The sequence below is a fragment of the Lotus japonicus genome, chromosome 2 (assembly GCF_012489685.1).
Source record: "Lotus japonicus ecotype B-129 chromosome 2, LjGifu_v1.2".
NCBI lineage: Eukaryota > Viridiplantae > Streptophyta > Magnoliopsida > Fabales > Fabaceae > Lotus > Lotus japonicus.
The window spans coordinates 72389015-72409990 of NC_080042.1; the positions used below are offsets into that span (position 1 = coordinate 72389015).

At 33.6% G+C, this 20976-nt stretch overlaps 1 protein-coding gene and 1 long non-coding RNA gene across 3 annotated transcripts; both read right to left on the reverse strand.

The window, feature by feature from the left end:
* Nucleotides 1-6460: 6460 nt before the first annotated feature.
* On the reverse strand, nt 6461-9226 carry LOC130739355 (homeobox-leucine zipper protein ATHB-20-like). 2 transcript variants are annotated; one of them, XM_057591631.1, is made up of 4 exons: nt 8855-9226; nt 8276-8679; nt 6733-7091; nt 6461-6634 (listed from the first exon to the last, which is right to left on the reverse strand). In XM_057591631.1, the coding sequence occupies exons 1-3, from the start codon at nt 9030-9032 to the stop codon at nt 6756-6758; spliced, it is 918 nt and encodes a 305-aa protein (XP_057447614.1). In that variant the 5' UTR covers nt 9033-9226; the 3' UTR covers nt 6461-6634; nt 6733-6755. The 2 variants fall into 2 exon arrangements, with proteins under 2 accessions (XP_057447614.1, XP_057447613.1); XM_057591630.1 differs by having other exon boundaries at nt 6461-7091.
* An 8945-nt stretch (nt 9227-18171) lies between these two features.
* On the reverse strand, nt 18172-19951 carry LOC130735646 (uncharacterized). The gene is made up of 4 exons (XR_009018527.1): nt 19674-19951; nt 19334-19440; nt 18830-18875; nt 18172-18647 (listed from the first exon to the last, which is right to left on the reverse strand). It is a non-coding gene; the product is annotated as an uncharacterized LOC130735646 (long non-coding RNA).
* Nucleotides 19952-20976: the final 1025 nt, after the last annotated feature.

Sequence of the window (20976 nt, forward strand, 5' to 3'; positions counted from 1 at the left end):
CCCTCATCATGAATACATAAAACAAGCAAAACGACATGGGGAAACATGATTTCAAACATTTTTGTGATGAAGAAAAGTCTAAGAGACCCAAATGGTGATGTTCATTGAGAGACATATGAAAAAGGAAGAAAAGGAATCACCAGAGGTAGAATGCGTCCAGAAGAGAAACAAATGCATGAATTGAAATTGGGGCGAGTGAGAGAGTGTATGAGTTTTAAAGAGCGTTAGGAGTTGACTTTATACAAAAGAGAGAGAGAGAGCGAGAGAGAGAGAGAGAGAGAGAGAGAGATAACAATTGAAAATAATGAATTTTTTGAGAGAAATTCAGGGAGTGAGTTAATTAACACTTTGAAAAAACACCACTAAACAAAATAATGAATAATGAAATGAAGAGAGGACAACAGAAAAAAAAACAGTAGAGTTAATGAATGTGACAGAAAAAAGAAGTAAACGACCTGCATAGAAGATAAAATGGAAATTGCATAGGAAAACCTAAGCGTAAACGACATCCATAGATAAAAAAAACTCTAATAGCATGTTTCGATCAACTTTTCTTTCATCGGACCTTGAAACCCATAAGCTACACAGAGATGTTTCTCCTTAAAATTTATTTTGTTTTCATAATCAAGTGTAAAAGAGGCTCCAAACAAGCATTAACGCAAAACAAAATGAACAATAGAAAAAAAATTAGCGTGATTTAGTAACGGCCTGGAATTTCAGAATCTACCCGAACCGAACATATGCCCCCTTACATCATGAATACATAAAACAAGAAAAATCCACATGATGAAACATGATTTGAAACATTTTTTGTGATCAAAAAAGGTTCTAAGAGACCCAAATGACGATGATAAAAGAGAAACATATGCAAAGGGGAGAATAAGCATCACCAGAGGAAAAGTGCGTCTAGAAGAGAAACAAATGCAGGAATTGAAAATGGGGTGAGTGAGTGAGTGTATGAGTCCAATTAGCGTTAGGAGTGGACTTTATACGAAACATTGCCATTACTCTCATCGTTGTGGCTTTAGCTGATTGAACATATGTGCCATTGTAATAAGGCAGAAACAAACAAAAACAAAATGAAAGAAACGTTATGTTTGGAGGGGGGAAATGAGTGATATATGTGCTGAGAGCTCTGCATGAAAGGGTGGGGTGGGGGGGAGATAGAGCAATTGAAAATAATAAATATTCTGAGAGAAAGTCAGAGAGTGGATTGATTAAGACTTTGAAATTAAAAACATCACTAAGTAGAAAAAAAATGAATTAATGAATGAAGAGAGAACAACAAAAAAAAGCAATAGAATTGATGGGACACTTTAAAATAGGATAAACATCAATATAAATTAAGAAAACATGTAATAAAGTTAATTAATAGGACAATTTTATGGTTGACCATGTTAAAGATAAGAAATAGGCATATTCAGAAATGTAATTAATACCATTAATTTTAAAAAATATATTATATTTTTTCATATTTTATTCATTGAAATATATTTTTATCTCTTAATCTCACTTATTATTTTTATAGGGGCATTAAATGGAAAAATACACCGATAAATGTTTCATTGGAATTCTAACTTGTGAACAATGTTACAAAGTCTAATGTATTGACTATTGATTTTGAAAAAGTTTATCCATCTTCCACATGTACCCTTAATTAATTTATTGAGTAGTGTTGAAGAGAAATAATTACTAGTGAATATCAAAATTTTGAAATTACAAAAGTTTAATAAATTTATGCAAGGGTAGATATGGGAAAGAATGATATTTTTTGATGATAATTAATAGGAGTTTTATATAAATGGTCTCTGAAGGGTCTTATAATCAAGAACAAATAAAGTTTTTTTAGTTGTATTTTGTTCTTGTTTTAATATTTTATGAGGGGAACTAAAAAATATTCTTATTTTTTTTTGAAAAACTTCAATTAAAATTTATATTATATCATTTATCTCTTGTATATATAAATCAAATTTTATTTAAGTTCTATTAAATATTGAGGGTGAAATTAAACAATAATTTCATTGTTCCTTGGTGAACAGTTGGGGTTAGTTTACGATCGCGTCTATAACTGTCTATTACTTTTGGCTGTTACCGACCATCAAAGCCTTTAATTTTTTTTATATTTTTGTAAGGGGAGAAGGTGATGAAGAAAACGAAGACAAAAACATGGATTTTACTAGTGAACTTTCACCTTTCCAGGGCCATACTATTATTTGAGTCTTCATGGGCCTTAAATCCCAATAGTTAGTTTCCATCCATTATAGCCAGCGGCCCAAGTGCAAGGCTAATAGGCCCAAATAACTTGTCACTTATATGTTGAACCAGATTTTTTGTTAGTATTTCATTAAAAAAAGGTTAATATTACCAATGCCAAACATACCTCTAGAAATGCGTGTCGATCCTGTTGTCGGTGAAGAAGCAAGAGATCTTCCAATAATGACACTTGATTATTAATCATAGTCTTATTCAATAGGAGTTGACCAATTCATTATCATGTGCTGCTCTCCTTTAATCCCCCAATCAATAACAAAGCATTAACCCACTATATATTTTTGGAATATCTTCTATGACACTGTCGAAACACTTGGCACATTAGCACTTAGCTCTTTACATAAAATATTTAGATCTTGGATTTTGCTTTCCTAAATTTTAATTTATGTACATAGTTAAAAGAATGATGATTGCAAACCTCATCCTTAATTAGGAGATCTAGAGTTTAATCATAGTTTCAGTACATTTTTGTTGTAAGCAGTTTACTACTTAGTAAAAGACAAAGAATTTAGTCTCTAATATGAATGCTCTAACTTGAAAAAACAATTTAGAAGTGCATTTACAAACAAATGTGTTCTCACTCCTTGATATAAATGCTTCCATACATGTATGCATGCGTCTCTTTTATTCTTATTTGGTGTCTCCTGCTATGTTCTATCAATCAAACTATATTTATATATGTATGAGTATGACAACTATAACCTTAAAATATTAATTGTTTTTTAAAATTATATATCATAATTTAATTGATGGACAAAGTAATAAGACACAAATAAGTAGAGGATATTTGAATCCGCACATGTTTGGTTTTAAGTTCAATTTAACTGACCCCAATGATAATCTATATAGTTCTTTTTACTATTCAAGCATTTCATCTAAAAATTAAAAACTAAACATGCGATTCATCTCATCTTGGCTGAGGTTAATTGATATGAGAAGTGACAACAGTTCTAGATCAGAATCAACTGTATATATAGTTTTACAACATGTAAATAGGATTCCAAATTGACATCAATAAATGTGATGAGATAAGAAGCTGAAAACTGTCACAAACATGTTTTCCTGTTTCCTTGAAATGAAGAAAGACAATTCACTAGTAATTACTAGTGTCTTTGTCTATGAATGTTGTTTTTTCTCGAACGAACCACGCATTACGATGGCTGCACATGAGGTCTTGGTGAATGACTGCATCAGGTACTCAATCCATAAATGTTCATGTTGTAGATTGAGAATCATATATAGAAGGTCTCTCATTATCATTTGTGTCAGTTCAAATGGCCCCATTCTCTTAAATAGATTAGCATTTGTAATATTTGGATCTGAACAATCCCTGTTCACATGCAGCAGGATCCATGATATTCGCTGCACTAATTAATAGATCTGAATCTCTTACAATTGAGTACTAGCGAAGAGGAAACGGCTCACAGGTAAAAATCTTGATTGAGCTTATTTTAATGTGAGTAAAGGGGAATACATTTTTTAATATTCACCACCAATAACAACAATTAATATATATGCTCCCACGAAATGGTAAATAACTAATAATACAATGTATTTTATTTCCATAGACAATAATATAACCTCTGACGGTTAAGAGAGGGATAAATAACACCCATGCTACACCTCATGATTAAGATTGAAATAATAGTTCTTTCAAAAAAGAATTGAAATAATAGTTAATTTATAACCTTGACTTATCGATTGAGATTATGCCGAGAAACTTACTATAGTTAGAGAAATTAATCATTATACATTCATTTCATGCATGACATTAACTTACCATTAAGATTTAATTTTTTAAGTCCAAAGTTGTGTACGTTTTTCCAAAATTTGAGCGAGTGGATGTTTTGATCTTCAATAGTGTGGTGCATAATTTTGGATCAATTTCCGGCATGATCGTGCATTGTTGACATAGTAGGTGAAGTATCTGTAAAGAAATCAATTTGACGCTCAAGTCAATGTGAGAGTAAAAAGAGAAAAACTCAAAGCCAAAACAAGAACAATGAGTTAGCAAAACGAGTCATGTTTATGTAAATGAATGATCAAACTTGTATTTATAAACATCGGGGATGGTCATACTTGAGGTGTTGATCCCTGATGAAGTCTTTATGACCTTTGAGATGATAGTTGCTCGTAAGAAACCTTGCAATAATCTGATAAGTGTTTCAACTTAAGCCCGCTCAACTGACTGTTAAACAAGATGAGACTCTCCTTTGGTCGTCTCAACTAACCAACATGGTGTACACTTAGTTATAAAACCTCCAAATTTTCTTGGATGACATTAAGCGTAGCTATAGTAACCTTTTGGGTCGAATGGAATAAAATTGTAAATTAAATGGAAGTTTGAGTCTCAAGTTAGCGGTAAGCTGGATGAAAAAATATATATATAAAAGACTACACCTTTATTACCTTTTTAATTAAAAATATGGTGCTATGTTGCTTTTGTGTTAGTTTTTTTTTATATAAACCAAAATTATACTAGATGGAACTATTAGAGGTATTTCAACCCATATACGCAAAGATATATAAACCAATAGTTATATCAAAATAAACAACAAGAAAATAAGAACCAGCACAGCCTCCTATCTAATCTGACCCCTGCATGATCACATCTGAGCCAAATTGGTTTCCCCAACATTTACATAACTCTTAAGTAGTACTTTATCGGAGTTTCATCTATTTTGTCATGGAATACATCATCACCATGATAATGAAAGTATGTCCCTCTCATGATTTTTCCAAGAATATGAATATATATAAGGATAATATATGATGGTGAAAAGATTATACACTTAGATTAGGAGCATCTTGAATTCCCCCCATTATTTGGAGATATATATATAGATCAAAACTAATTCCCTCTCCAGTCCATATGTAAAACATGGTCAATACCCACATTTCATTATAGTTTAGAGATCTGCGTAAACTTCTTTAAATGGAGTAGATACTGTAGCTTAAACATAACTAAAGAAGTAACATTAGACCACACTACCACTTAGTTATGGATCTTTACAACTGTAATAAGTTCTCCCTCCTAAATTTGAATTTCAGGGAGATGAGTTTTGTTAAAACATAGAAATTGACCATTACTGTTAATTAAAATAGTTTGGTGAAACTGCTACTTCAAACAACAATAATTAACTACACCAAGTCCTGCATGTATTAGTTTTAATTATTATTAACTGCTTGCACTAATCTCTACAAGGTTTATTAATTCTATTAGGTGTCTACTGATCTACATATAATCTAAGCAAATGTGTATCTAGATCAACTTTTTGGTAGACAGCTACAAAGAAACTTTAGAATGCAGAGTTCAGAGAGAGAAAGAAAGAGGCTTTTGCTTTGGCAGCAGTAGGTCACATGGATCTTGCTCAGGATCCAGAGTCAAGTAGTTTCGGTTGTCAGATTAAAATTGACAAAGGTTTCCTTGAACTTTCAGCATTGTGAATTATATAATCATTATTAGAATTTAGTAGGCTTAATTCTACGATAAAACTAGCTAGGTGGTGAAGATTGTGTTTCCACATATAAGGATATTTTTGTCATGTGAGATTTCTTAACACACTTTCTCACACTCAGAGCTGGACATTTTAAGCGTGAGATTTGCAAGATAAAAAATTTACGAATTACTAAGTAGTTTCTAATAAAGTATACCCCAAAAGTTAGTTTAGACATATATGGATTATATCTCTAGTCAATGTGCATGATACTTCTCAATAATTTTTTACAATTTTTTATGGTCACTTATTTTTCCTCTAAATTGATTCCTGCATGCAGAAGCTATTCATAAAAGAGGTTTCTAACCAATTGTAAAATGAACACTGTACTTTTTAAAACTTTTCTTTTCATCTTCCAGTTCCACTACCTCTTGGACAGTGTGCTCAGAGTCCTCCTTCCCCTCAACCCCACTACTCTCTGTAAACTCACAGCTAGATTTGGCTTTTTCTTCAACTCATAAAATGACATGCCTCACCCATTTCTTCACTCTGGTCACTACCAAAAGCCATGAGCTGAACTTTCTCCAAACACACTTTTTTTCATGCAATTTTCCATGACATGATACCATGATTCCAAGGCACCAACATCAAATAAAATATGTTCTTAAAGAAAGAATGCAGACAGACAGACAGAGAATCCTATTTTTATTCATGGCCCATACTACGTGACCGAGCTGGAAATCCACCTAGAGTCACATGTATAATAATAACTATATGATTTATGATATTTTATTTCAACTTAGCACAAAGTATATACTTTAGCAAAACACATAATAAAAGTGTAGTAGTAGTAGTAGGAAAGAAGTTGCACTACTCAAAGTCCACCATCTCCTCATGATAGATCTGTTTGAACTTTATACACCAATCTACATCAAAAACATAAATTGAAAAACTGGTAGAAAGAAAAAGAATTAAAGGTTTGAGATATAATCCTCATGAACTTTTTCGCATTTTCAAGTTTCACCTTCAAATGATGATGATGTTGGTTCAATGAAAATTATGGTGCTGCTCAGGCCAGGGCCAAAAATTCTGCTGCTGATCATCAATGCTGTGAAACATGTTGGAGAAGCTTTCATCTTGAAGATCTGTTCTTGATGAGCATTGGAGAAGCTGAGTTATGCTGGTGGGTTTTAGTGAAGTTGGTAGAAGATTCTTACCATTCTGATCAGAAGATACAGCAGGACTGTTCATCATTGGTGTTCTTGAGGGTTCCAAATTGATGTCTGAGCTGTTATCACTTCCATTGCTCCAAGAACCCTCATTTTCTTTTTTGAAACTTATTGTTCCAGTTTCACAGCATTCCCTATTTTTAAGAGATTGTAACTGCAAACACCACCAAATAGAAAAAACAAAAGAGTTAGGTGATCATATATCAACATCTACTGCTTTTGATTCCCAGATTCAGCATGTGTTATTATTATTTTTGTTCCATGTGGATCAGGCTAAGCTTTAATCAGATCAAATGCAACCTTGTCTTTTTCTCACTGCAACTTGGAATAGTTATAGCACACAGTAGAGTATTCAATTGTAAGAGAAAAAAAACAAACATTTCTATTAGTTTGCAGTTTTGGGTGATTCTGACACTGGCACACAGACTCTTCCCAAGAATGATCCACTAGCAATATTCAAGCAGAAAGTTAATAATGACGGAATCAATCACTTTAAAAAGTCACAAAGGATCATAACTAATCAAAATGGAGTATACTCAGTAAATATCAAGAAGCACCAAAACTCAAAAAAGAAAAAAAAAGGCCTCATTTTTTTTTCCTCATAAAACTAACTCAAATTGTTGAACATTCAGCGTGTCCAAAGGAATTAGTCTCTCACGCTGAAACCCTTGATGCACACAATAAAAAATATCAATTGCATACATTATTGAGGAAAAGGAAGAGCACTTAAATGGCTAATAGAACCTTCAGAACACTTCTAGTAAATCAAACACCATTTCAAGTAGGAGAAGATAAAAATTTGGTGAAAAACAAGGTGAAAAGAACAACAAATTAAAGGAAGAAGAAAACTCCATTCCCTTGTTTCCAAAATCCAATGAATTAAGCATCCCAAGAACAAACATTTGATTCTTGGAACAAAACTCACATCTACACTTATTATATTATGATGAACATATATTGAAGATATATTTTGAATCAAGATTATATTTTGAAACAAGATTAATTAAGAAAATTTAAATGTAATCTAGTTAATCAACCCCTCAAGATCCTAAGTTTCAAGTTCTCATTTTTCCAAAACCATCACTACATAATGTAACGAAAATGATTTGTTGACAACCTAACAACACACTCTCACTGAGAAGCGAAGATAAGAAAGAGAAGCAATGAATATGATATATCAGACGGGAAATAGAGGGAAAATTAGAGTTTGTTGAGTGTCTTGCCTCCCTCTGAATATCATTATTACAGATCCATAAAAGGGCTAGAATAATGAAAATCCAATGATCCAATCACTCAATTACACTACACTAGCTACAAAACACAGCGATTTTTTGTTACCTCTGCATGAAGTTTATGGTTCTGGGCCTTAAGGTTATCATTATCAGCCTTAACAGCTTCAAACTGCTTCTTGAGCACTTCATACTCCTTCTCAAGATGCTTTGTCTTCCACCTAGCCCTCCTGTTCTGGAACCATATAGCGATCTGCCTGGGCTGCAACCCCAAAGCCTTAGCCAGCTGCATTTTCCTCTCAGGCTCAAGCTTGTTCCCGAGCTCGAAGCTCCTCTCAAGCGCCTTTACCTGCTCCAGACTCAGCCTCTTCTTCTTCTCCCCTAGCTGGGACCCATCATCGGACAAATCATCGTCTCCGCCATGCAGCACTTCATCGCACTTGTTGTTGTTCATCTCTAAGCCTGAAAACGACACCGATCGCTTCATCATGAACGCTGCACCCCCACCACCACCTGATCAAAGAAAAAAAAAACTTTATAGTGAGATACTAAAGCTTTTCGATGTTGCGCTGGTTTTGAACCGAAGACCTATTGGTTGGATGAGATTCTCCGAACCAACAGGAAACCGGCAGTGAGATACAAGCTATAGCTAGTGTGAGTGTGTGTATGTTGATGAAATTTTTTTGACCTTGAAAGTGTGGTTGTTGGGGTGGGAAAGAAGGGAAGGCGTTGAGAGAGGTTGAAGTTGAACGGAGGAGGTTGTGGTGATCTTCATTGTGGAAGAGGAAGGTGTGAGAAGGTGGAAAGGCCATGGTGAAAGGAGAAGAGATAATAGTGAAGATTGATGATATATATGGATCATTCATTCATTCATGCAAAAATAATTGATTAGAGTCTAGTGTTATGGATCTCAGCAGAGTACTGAGGGATTTAAGGGATGAGGAGTTTGGCTCTCACTCTCATGGTGACAGAGTTTTCAGAAAGAGGGATGGTGATGATGATAGGTACACAGACCGAAAAACAGCGATTTTTAGGTTGAGAGACAGACAGCAGAGAGAGAAAATATGAGAATGAGTGTGTATGTGTAAGCCATGTATCAAGTGGGGGGCCCATCCTTTCTCTCACCTACATGCATTCTCTCTCTTCTAATCAAGTTTGGCTAAATCACTGTTTTTCACAAGTGTGTTAAGGGGTTGTCTAAATGACTCATGATAAAATTTGGGTTAAATAACTCATCATCCAATCACATTGGAGATAAGTGAGTTGGAATTTCTATATTTTATTTATTAATTTATTTCCAACTCATTTATCTCCAATGTGATTGGATGGTGAGTTATTTAACCCAAACTTTATCATGGGTCATTTAGACAACCCGTGTGTGTTAAAGTATCCCAACAGGCATGATATCATAATGTTCTAATTTGTTATTTATTGCGCTAGTAGATAAGATGACACGATTCTGACCCTTATCATATCTGGTTCATTATGTGTAAAAATTATTCTGAGTAGGTTATAATTATCATAAAAGGATAAGATCACAATTTTTTAGTACCGTTACCATAAATTCAATTATTTTAATATTTATATTTAATTTAATTTATAATAATATTAATTAATAATATAAATATTAATTTTAGTAATATACTAATTTTTATTATTTACCAATTATTAGTTGTTATTCCTAAGTTAAAATTGATTAATTATTTTATATGAGTAAATTTAATATTTTCACCACTCATAAATTAGTTAATTTTTAATTAAATTTATGAGTAAATAAATAATTTTAGCTTAACAATAACAACTGGTAATTGATAAATTATAAAATTAGTATGTTATTAATTGAAATAATTGAATTTAGAGTTATGATACTAAAAAATAATATTTGTTATTCTATCAGGTCGGAATAATTCTAACTCATCTTCCCCCTCATGATAACTTTTACCCATGATACTTTAATAGGATAAGAGATAAGATTGTGTGATCATATCCTACTATGGTCTAATAAACAACAGATTTGAGCAGGATATGATTTCACTATCATATCTTATCTGTTTATCATGTACACTAAACCAACTTTTAAGGTAAATAATAGATAAATTTTAGTCCACAACACATGTCAATATTATTGGACCTTCAAGGACCATAGTGATTTTTTTACCTAAAATCTTGAGTGATTTTTTTTTGGTTACAAAATCTTGTGTGATTTAGACAATCCTCTAGAAAAAAATGACAAAGTTATCTTAAATTTATTTTTGAGTTTTGATTTATTCACACCTCACTTTCTCTTCTTATTTTATTTTATTTTTCTATCATATTACTTATCATATTTTTCATTTGTCTCCCTTTTGTTCATGTCTTTTGCGGGCCTCTAACAAGCACAAAAAATTCTACTTGAGGTTTGCATAAGTGCATTTTTACCTCCTACCGCAGGTAATTTAATTTTTCATTATAAAAGATATTACTTCCTCCGTTCTTTTTTATAAGAACCAAATGAGGGGTGTTGTTCATTTTTATAAGAACCAGATAAAATTTTGTCCCATATTAATTACTTTTTCACAATTTTACCCTTATTTAATTCTAGAAATATGAAAATGCATTGATGATGGAAAAAGATTAAAAAGAAGTATGTTAAGGATATTTTTAAAAATTCAACAACATTTGAGAACAAATTTAATGTAAAAAACTACTTTCTTAAGGGGTGTGCAAAGTTAGTTTGGTTCTTATAAATAGGAACGGAATGAGTGTGTTTTAAATTTTAGCCCACATGTTTCATTTATGGTCTCTTCCTCCATCTCCTCTTAAGTCTCAACCTCCTCCCCCTCGCTATCACAATCACAACCTATCACTACCCCTCCCTACCACAACCACATATCACCACCCCTGCCTAATTTTGTTTTTGGGGCTTTCCCCCTTCTTTTATCACCGAGTAGTGGAGCTCACTCGCCGGTCACCGTCACACCGTCGTCATACTAGATTGAAGTGCCATTAGCTAACTCTTGTTCTCGTTCACAAATATTCCTCTCCAAAATGCACATCATCAATGCTTTCACCATTTCTCATGGGAAATCCTTTCAACGAAACTCTTAACCGCATATTCCATTCATCAATTAAGGTTTTCACTCCGCGTACCCAGTCTTTATTCACATCACAATTTTCATCGTAGGGTTTTCACTTTCTCACCACTCTAGTTCTCGTGAGAACCTATTTTCCACCGATCCATAAACCAAAAACCCATCTTTATGTTCCTCATTTTTCACTGACGCACTGCCCCTACTCTGCATCTGCGTCCAGTACTTTCCAAGCGTTGTCATTGGCGGAGATGGCCTTTTTCAATACATAGAGGCGCCAGAGTGTCGAGATGACACAGGTTACATCGTGCCCGGAAACAAGGACTCGGTGGTCATGCGACCCTTCCCCCGGTTCACATCGCCATGTAAAAGTGATAGCGTCACAAATGAGATCTTCGATGATTAAATCGAAAATGTTGCTATCGTTATTGGGGGTGAGAGGGAGGTTGAATGTTATTAGGGTTTCGAAAATGTTGAGGAACAACCCTTCTCAACAATGCACATTAACCTAGCCAACAAAGAAATCTGTCAAAAAACCAATCCCTATAACAATACCTTTCGGAAACTTCTAATAACTCGTAAGCATACAAGCATGAACTAGTTTCTGTCAAAGGTTGTACTAATTCTCTGGTGTATTTTTTGCTCTGTTTTGCTTTCTTTTTCTTCTCTATTCCCTCTCTTGTATTAAGGGTTGGGCACCCATTGTGCCCTTTTTAATGTAATTCTTTGGTTTATAAAAAAAAAAGCCAAACCAACAACCTTATAGTCTACACCACTAGGATAAGTCTCTATTTGAAAAAAAATAAAATAAATGACAACATATTCGATCGACATGAGAGCCTATCAAGCCGCACGACCCCAGAAAAATAGAGATACACCCCAGTCATGCAAACCAAAAGCATAAAAGCAACACGAAGGAGCTAAGACCCAAAAATCGGAACAAACATCTGAGGGGGGACTCCATCGGGGACTAGACTGCAGCGGCGAAAGTCATGCAATCCCAACCAAAATGGAGTTCATCTATTAGAACATTAACGCGTATATAGACCATAGTAGATAGAAACACCTGAAAGCTTTGATCACGCAGTTCGGATAAATTGTCTACGTCTGCAACTAAAGAGCAGTTATAGTTTCGTTTATTGATCCGTTTTGAATACAATATTTAGGGTTTCTGTGATACAAACGTATATAGAGATACTAATGATCCAGATTACAATAATACTCTCGTACTCCACATCATCCTAGCATTGAGAGGCACCGCAAAACCCAAATACGAGAAAGCAGCTTCAAAAACCACAGAAGTGAGCAGATCGTAAAAAGAACGCCGCCACATCATCAGAAACAATGGTACAGTTTTTTAAAGTCTCATAGAAACCAAAACTATAGATCGGATGGTGACTTGTGCAAATACCTTTTGTTTAAGTCCAAGTCCACATAAAAATGAAAAATGTGTTCAAAGTAAATGATTCATGAATGAAGCTCCGGGCCATGCGAAATATTTTTCTATAGGATATATATTTTTGGCCCTTCACTGCTGCTCAACATAGCCTGGAAAGTTAATGAGAGACATGCACAAGTCTAGTTTGGCACTCTCCACATCAAAAGATCAGTTAAACTCAATATAAAGAACAAAGTTGGATTCATGGATGTAGAAAGATCTGGATGTTCTGCTTGTGCTTGGTATATATATACTTGTTATAAAACATTCCAAAGTCTCAAATTAGTTCTTAACTCAAAACCAATAGAAATTGAATTGATTCAAGAAAGAAACCATGCAAGAAAAGGAACCATTTATTTTTCACAGAACTGGAATTGGATCATTGATAAACAGAGGCAGGTCCCCTTTTGATAAAAATGCCACTGTACAAATTTAACAGCTTTTGCCATTATTGGGGAAAAATTAGAAACATGCCACTTGATCCTCTGCATGTGTAACGAGGAAATCAGGAATTTAGCAACGTGAAAATCCAGAATCCAAGGAGAAGTATGATACAAAATTTTGTTATACAAGTGTGGAGCAGCCATTTTATAATTATTTATCAGTGATGGAACTTGCACTAGCACTTAATTTAATCAAAGTGAGTCTGGCATCTGCTGTATACATTTGGCCATTTCCTACTAGACATAAACAGTAATTTTGGAATATATTCATATGTGGTAATTTCATTGGACATGCATAGTAACTATATAGCCCAGCTATCGATCAATCTCATAGTTAATAGTATAAAATATATAAACAAAATATCTAGATTAATAATCAATGAATAGTTAGGAGAACCTAGCTCGAAAAAATCAAGTATATATGATTTGTTAGTTGATATATAATTGGCTACATGTTATACCATACCCCACTTTTATCTTGGATATAAATTCATTGGTTATAGGTGTATATAATAAAGCAAAAGTATAATATGGATCTTGAAGGATAGAATCGAACTAAAGATCGGGATTTCCGTAAAAAAGAAAATAATAACTAAACATCCGATTTTCTTGTAGTCACACATTTTCCTAAATTTATTACCGCTATATTTAATTGTCCAATTAAGATCGGACAATAATAAGTTTCTTTTAATAAATATAAGTCGTCGTATGTTAATTGAAGTTATCTAGTTATCTGGTAAAATCTCTTCATCTTAATATATTTTTTTTTATCAACTTCATCTTAATATTCCTTTGGTGTTTTTGTATTTTTGGTATGTCTTTCTCTTAGGTGTTTGTTGGGTGGAAAAGTTTGATGCGGTTAGGGCATTGTTCATTATACTTACTTGAGAGAGTTTTATTCTTAAGTTTTATTATTCAATAAAATTTATACTTTTAAAAGACAAAAAAAGAAGAAGATAAGAGGCAGTTTTATACCATATACCATCATCAATACTTTTGTGTTTGAATTTTTATTAAATTGAATGTCGAATCACATTAATTTTACATGACATGTAAAGCTTTACTTCTCTCATATAGTGTTTTGATATACGTGAAGTTAACGTTTAAATATGCAGACAAAATGCATGTTTGATTTACATAAGAAAACTACATTAAGATCAAAATCACTGTGGATAATCAAAAAATTAAGAGACACTACTTTTATTCACCATGATTTTAATTTTGATTTTTCACCGCTTATCAAACATGATGCACACAAAAATAATAATCATATATATTATCAGTGATATGTTCATTCTCTACTTTCTCTTCCATCTTTTCTCTACTCATTTTTTTTAATACAACACTAATCATATTTGTCAACCTCTTTCTTCACTTCTTATCTCTTTATAAGATGGAGATGGAGATGGAGAAGTGTCTAACAACTCGTTTTCCATCATCTATGTACTCATTTTTTGAAGGAGGGGAGCAAAAGGATGATGAATGAATAGAGCTTTATTTATCGGAGTGGGGGATAGGATGTGTCTTTTATCCATTGATGGAGAAATCATTGGGTGCTTTCACTTTTCCAATGCTAAGCGTATCTAGGGGAAACTGATGGAGGGGAATCCCACACACACTCAAATAACCAGCCTAGACCCCCCTCTTACATTGATTTCTGTGGTGGAAGAAGGGTGGGTACGTAATGGGTATCATTTGGCCATGGACCCCACCAGGTGTACCTCTTTTGCAATTGCATCCCTTTATTGCAAGTTTGGGGGCAATCCCTTTGGAATAGGGTGACACCATGTTATTCCTTGTTGCTCTTTCTCCCAAAATTTATTATTAATTCATCAAAGTTCTCTGAATCTTCTCCACATGCTCCCCTGTTCCCATGTGCCTCTGCTTCCCCTCCCCCACATTCTCTATCTTTCCTCTTCTTCAACCAAAATCATTTTCAATCAAAAGATAACATTAAAATAACAACACAACTCAATCTGTATATCTAGTTGATTATTTAATGTTACCTAGTTCTTCTATTTTAAATCTGGGATCAAACACTTACACAATTTCCTATGTACAAAATAAACCACAGTTCCCCATAAGACAATGATCAGGAACAATATATAAGTTGGCATGTATATCATCTTTGTGTAACTCACATGTCAGCTTTGAAAATGTTTTACGTGATATATAGGCCCTGATTTTACAGGCAGATGAGAAAAGAGGATTCTAATATGGCAATCTTCTTTTTTAATTTTCTTAAATGAGTTTTATTTTTTAATGTTATCATCCCTCAAGAGACCACCTACTTCAATAAATAAAATTTTATTAAGATTTGAAATACAATATATGGATGTGTCTTTGTCTCCAATTTCCATCTTTAATATTCTTTATATCCCATTTGATTGAGTAGGCTTTATACCTAGACTAGATTGGTGCCCCATGGCAAGAAATGAAAATTAGCTTCATTCCACCTAGCCTCCGACCCGCCTATAGATGTTGTAGCTAGGGTGCCTACAAAAATACCTAGCTACAATATATATTGGAGACGCAACAACTTAATTTAAGAATAATTTAAAATTTAAAATCTAACTAAACAAGTATTAGTCATTATTGTCAGTGGCAGGGCCGGCCCTGGGCCTATGCAAGCAGGCCCACAGCCCAGGGCCTCCAAAAAGAAGGGGCTTCAAAAAAAAATTTGAATGCTTTTTACAGCGTTTTTCTCTAAAAAAGCGCTTTAAAAAGTCTATCTTTTACAGCGCTTTGTACCGCTGTATACTATTTTACAGCGGCTAGAGGTCCAAAGCGCTGTAAAAGGCCTTTTTTTGGTTAAACTTTCTCCAAAAAAAATTTAGGGGTCCATTTTTATTATTAACCCATGGCCTCCAAAATGTCGGGACCGGCCCTGGTCAGTGGTGAATATTTAGATATTTTGGAATAAAAAATCTTGCAAAGTAATTATTTTTGGCACGCCTAACTGATAACTGAAAAACTAGTTGAAAGCTGAAAACTGATAAGCTAGCTGAAAGCTGAAAAGCTACGTAATTAAAATAAAAATGTTTGATAAAATTAGCTGTTGAACAAACTGCAAGCTGAAATTGTAAAAATTCAGTTTTGCTGGAGTTTGGGCTGTTTTTATTTGCATTTCTCTTATGATAGTGGGCTATCTTGTTGGTGTGTGCTAGCTATTGTTTTAATGTTTTTGTGGGTGTTGTCTTATGTTTGAGTACTCTTTCCCCCCGAGATTTTTTCCACTAGGTTTTTTCTAGGGGTTTTAATGAGGCTCTTTCATAAGCATTGTTAGGCATTAAATTATGTCATGGGATGTCATCAGCTATTTTCTTAGGATGCGTTTTTTTGTTATTTTACCTTGTATCCAATCTACTTGAGAGGATATACTTAGCTTGTATAATTCTTTTTATATTTAACATGACTTTATTTTCACATTAATACTTATATGATATTAATATTAAAATTATTATAAATCTTTTAATTTCATTCATCTTAAAAATATATCATATTAATTTTTACTTATTTAATTTTCTATTTTTTTATTAAATTATAGAATAAAACAATAATTTGTAATATAAAATTATTTATTTTATTCCAAAGTAGTAATTATTTGTGTGCGGGAACTGTGTGCATATGAGACAAGTGAGATAACTGATAAGTAAATTGGTTTAGTAAAAACATATAAAGCTACAGGTGAAATTTTAATAAAATAATAAGGATAAAAATGAGAATATATTTAATAAGCTATAAGCTTTAAGCTACTGAAATAAACTCCTTCACCAAACACTTTTATAGAGCTTTTAAGCTAGTCAAATAAGCTTTAAGCTAGTCAATTTGCAAATAAGCTAGCTGAAATGACATGTCAAACATAACCTTAATCTAACACGTTTGTTTCAGGGGTATTCATAGGTTTGGATCAACTCAATGATCAACCAAATCAATATAATTAGTTCGGATTTATTTGGTTAATAAGTTCATTTTTTATTAACTCCACCGAACCAAACCAATCGTAGTTGGTTCATTTTTCATATTTATTTTTTCAATCTGAACTAACCTGAGCATCCTCTCCAACCTCCTAAGCCTCTTCCCTGTTTAACTGTTTCTAAGTGCTAAGGTGCAAGAGAATCCAAGAGAAGTACACGTATACAATTCAAGCATATAGATCACGTAAGTGCCTAAAATGACATATACACGTAAAATTGACAACAATCAAGCACTTGTTGTGAAATGAAACCAATAATGTTGTAAATGTTCAATTCATCACTCAGCTAAGGAAAATCATGGTTGCTAATGTAGACGTTAGTGAGTAAATTTGGGTTGGAGGACAGCAAATCGGTTAGAGATTTGTACGAGGAAAAGGAGGATGTAGGTTGCTTCCGAAATCATAGAGAAGTTCTTTGTTGGTTTAAGGACCATTTCCTGTTGTGAAAGCTTACACTCAAAGTTGAAGAGGTTTGTAAATTCACACCATAACCTAAATGATCTTTGAAACACTGCCAGAGATGCTTGAATTACACTGTTTCAAAGAAGTGGGAGATGACTTTGCGTTTGTCCACTACTACAAAAACACTAATTTGGGACGGAAAAATCCGTCGCACACTAGTTACAATTTCCGTCCCAAAATTTAAATTGCGTCGCTATATCGCTCGTCGCAAAATTTTTGGGACAGAATTTATTACTCTGTCGCAAAAATGGGACGGAAATGGAGACGGAAAATAATAAATTAGTTGCGACAGAATCTTTTACTCCGTCGCACTTTGGGACGGAATTTAATAAGTTTTCGTTTTTTAAAATAATAATTTTGTGACGAAGTTAGTGACGGATATAATAATATTTTGTGACGGAACTGAGACCAGCATAGTTTGTCCCAACTCTTGTGACGAAATATTTCCGTCACTGAGTTGAAGATTTGGATAAAAAGCTTGGGACTGAACACACCCCAATTTTTAGCATTTTTTATTTTCTTCACATTTTGATTTTAATTAAATTAGTAACAAATCTCAAATTAATCTGCAATAATAGCTAACAAAATATGAAAATAACATTAATCAAGAAACAAATCTTCATTGATCAAAGAGATAAATGAATTTCAATTAACAATAAGTTTCATGCAATTCATAAAGATCACACCTATACAAAAAATACCAAAATTTTTCCCTAAAAAAGTTACTTATTTTCAAGCCACATACTAAGCATGCTGGTTCCTTACACCTTCAAAGCTCTTTCTACCTTCCATCTTTTGAATAGCTTCAATTCCAGCATGTCCGGATTCAAAACTGCGGAGCTTTCTCAATTTAAGAATCCTCCTCAACCCGTTTTTGAGCCACCAATGCCTCCATAAGTTTCTCATTTGCTTCCTTAGTTACTCTTTGTGCTTCTTTTAGGTTCTCAATTGTTCTTTTGCTTTCTATAGATCTTTTAGAGCAAGATTTATCTGAGTTTGCAATTCTGAATTCTTCATAGCTAGTGGGGTTGTCGCTGGTGCTTTGTTGGGAGTTGCTAGAACTTGTTTGTTGGGAGTTTCAGATTAATTAGACCCTATCAGATTCATAGTGTCAATAATGTATAAAACAAGGCACTAAATTAAATGGAAAAAAGACAAGACGACTATAAAATAATAAAATGTCATATTTGTTGTATGTAACCACTAACCAAATAGATAAATGGATCTAAGCCTAAGAGATTATGTTCACATTATGCATGATGGCATAGGAACTAACCGTCATCAGTTGGTTTCATTACTTCCTTCAAAGCCCTTCCCTCTACCTGCGATTAGCACTCAATAATTGGTCGAAAGAGAATACACGAGTTAGCATATAAATAAATAAAGGATAATATACCATTTCTTAGTATAGTTTAGTATCATTGTGGTTCTTAGCTTACATCTGCAGTTAAGTTAATTGACAGTAACTTACCAATTGGAAATAGGAGACAAAATCAAAGAAATTAAAACATAAACATCTTAGTTTGGTACGAATGCCATCAATAAATTAATAATGCAATCAAGAGGTAACATATTCTTCAAGCTGATCACTAGTCATGGATGAGCTAATACACACATATGCTATACATTCACAAAATTAGGAATTCTATCAAACTGACATTTTTGTTTTTTCCACAAAGCAGACATTTCATAATCAAATCATAAATTAGCAAAAACCAATCAACTACCAGGTAATAAGCTCAAGGAGGAAGAGAAATAGTTAGCTCAGGAACGAGGGTACCTCTAAATCCAAGTTCCTACACACTTGAGGGAGCATCACTATCACTTCTGAAGCTAGTTGACATTTATGAAAGAAAATTCCACACAAATGTATAGGAGTAACGGTACCTGACTCATGTTCATCACCATATAAACCATGTTAGAAAACTCTGCAACTAATGAAATGGAAATTTGAAATCAAAGACTATAAAAGTCTCACAGAACCAACAATCCCCATTTCCCACGGGTTTCAGCAACTTTATGAAAATATGAAAGAAAAAACCCAAAAGTTGATAAATTTAGAATCAATTGCAGCAGAAAGGAAGATTTCGAATGCATAAAAATGGGGGCTTTGACCTCACCTGAGTTAGAATCAGAGGCACATTGATTGCAGCGTACAACTATCAAAGCATGTTGGGTCCCTAACCGTACTGCCTTCTATAGCCGACGAGGGGGTATATCGGTGCTTCCCCCTGCCGTAAATCCATCATCACGCGGCCTCACCCATCGGATTCCACCCCAAACGGCGCTTCTATGTTGGAGGAACCGGATTTCAGCCACCCAGTTGTGCAGCGATGCTTCTTTCTTTTTCTTATGCGGCTCTCTCTCTCTCTCTCTCTCTCTCAATAACATGAGCCTACAAACTTCACTTAGTATTTAGGGTTATGTTTTTTTGGTTTTCTTTTAATATAGATGTTAATAATTATTAATTTATTTTAGCAATGATATGTAATGAAATAGTGTGTTATTATTTTATCAAACACATTCTAGTAATTTTGGTTTGGAAATATGGTAGAATGAAGAGAAAGCACCTACAAACTACTGAGCAGGGCGCTAGTGGTTAGCGGAGGCCCACTCCTATGTAGAAGTGCTAGGGGATCTCCCCGAGGATGGTAGTCCACCAACAGGGATTTTACTGACCCTAGGGGAGGATTCGAACCCTCGACCTATAGGGAGGCGAGAGTTGACCGTGTAAAAATACTTTACAACATCGGTGTATATAAATTAAGCTCTTTTAATTAATGTAAACAAACATAAATTTGATTATGCTTTGATTAGTCTTAGAGATTGTTACGATGAACCACTAAGATCATATCATTATGTTATGATTAGTCTTGGAGATTGTTAGCGAGCTGTATTAGGTCTAATAGGCCTTGTACGCAATACGAAGCCTCGTATGGCCTAATAGAGCCTCTGAGATAACCTGAAATCTCATTATGTGATGACGAGCCTTAGAGATCACCATGAAGCACAATAAGGCTAGATGACTTTCTAAGATCTAATATAGTATAATTAGGGCAGATAAAGCTTCAAGGTCAACATGAAGCCTTAGATATCTCATCGAAATTGATGATCCCAAGATCGAAATGAAGCTAAATTGGGCTTCATGGGCCTAGAAACTTATAATATATTATTGTCATTTTTATAATCTGAATATATTTTTTATTATAGTAACAAATATTAAATTTAAAATAAAGGGACAAGTAAATATAAATAATAATAATGTAAAGATAAAAATTTGAAATAAAATAACAATATAATAATTATTATTAATGTTATTATTAATGTCGTCACAAATTGGGACGATATAATTATGAAAATATGTCCCAAAATTTGGCGTCCTAATTCCCACCAATAAGAAAAAAGAAAATTGTGACGGTAACT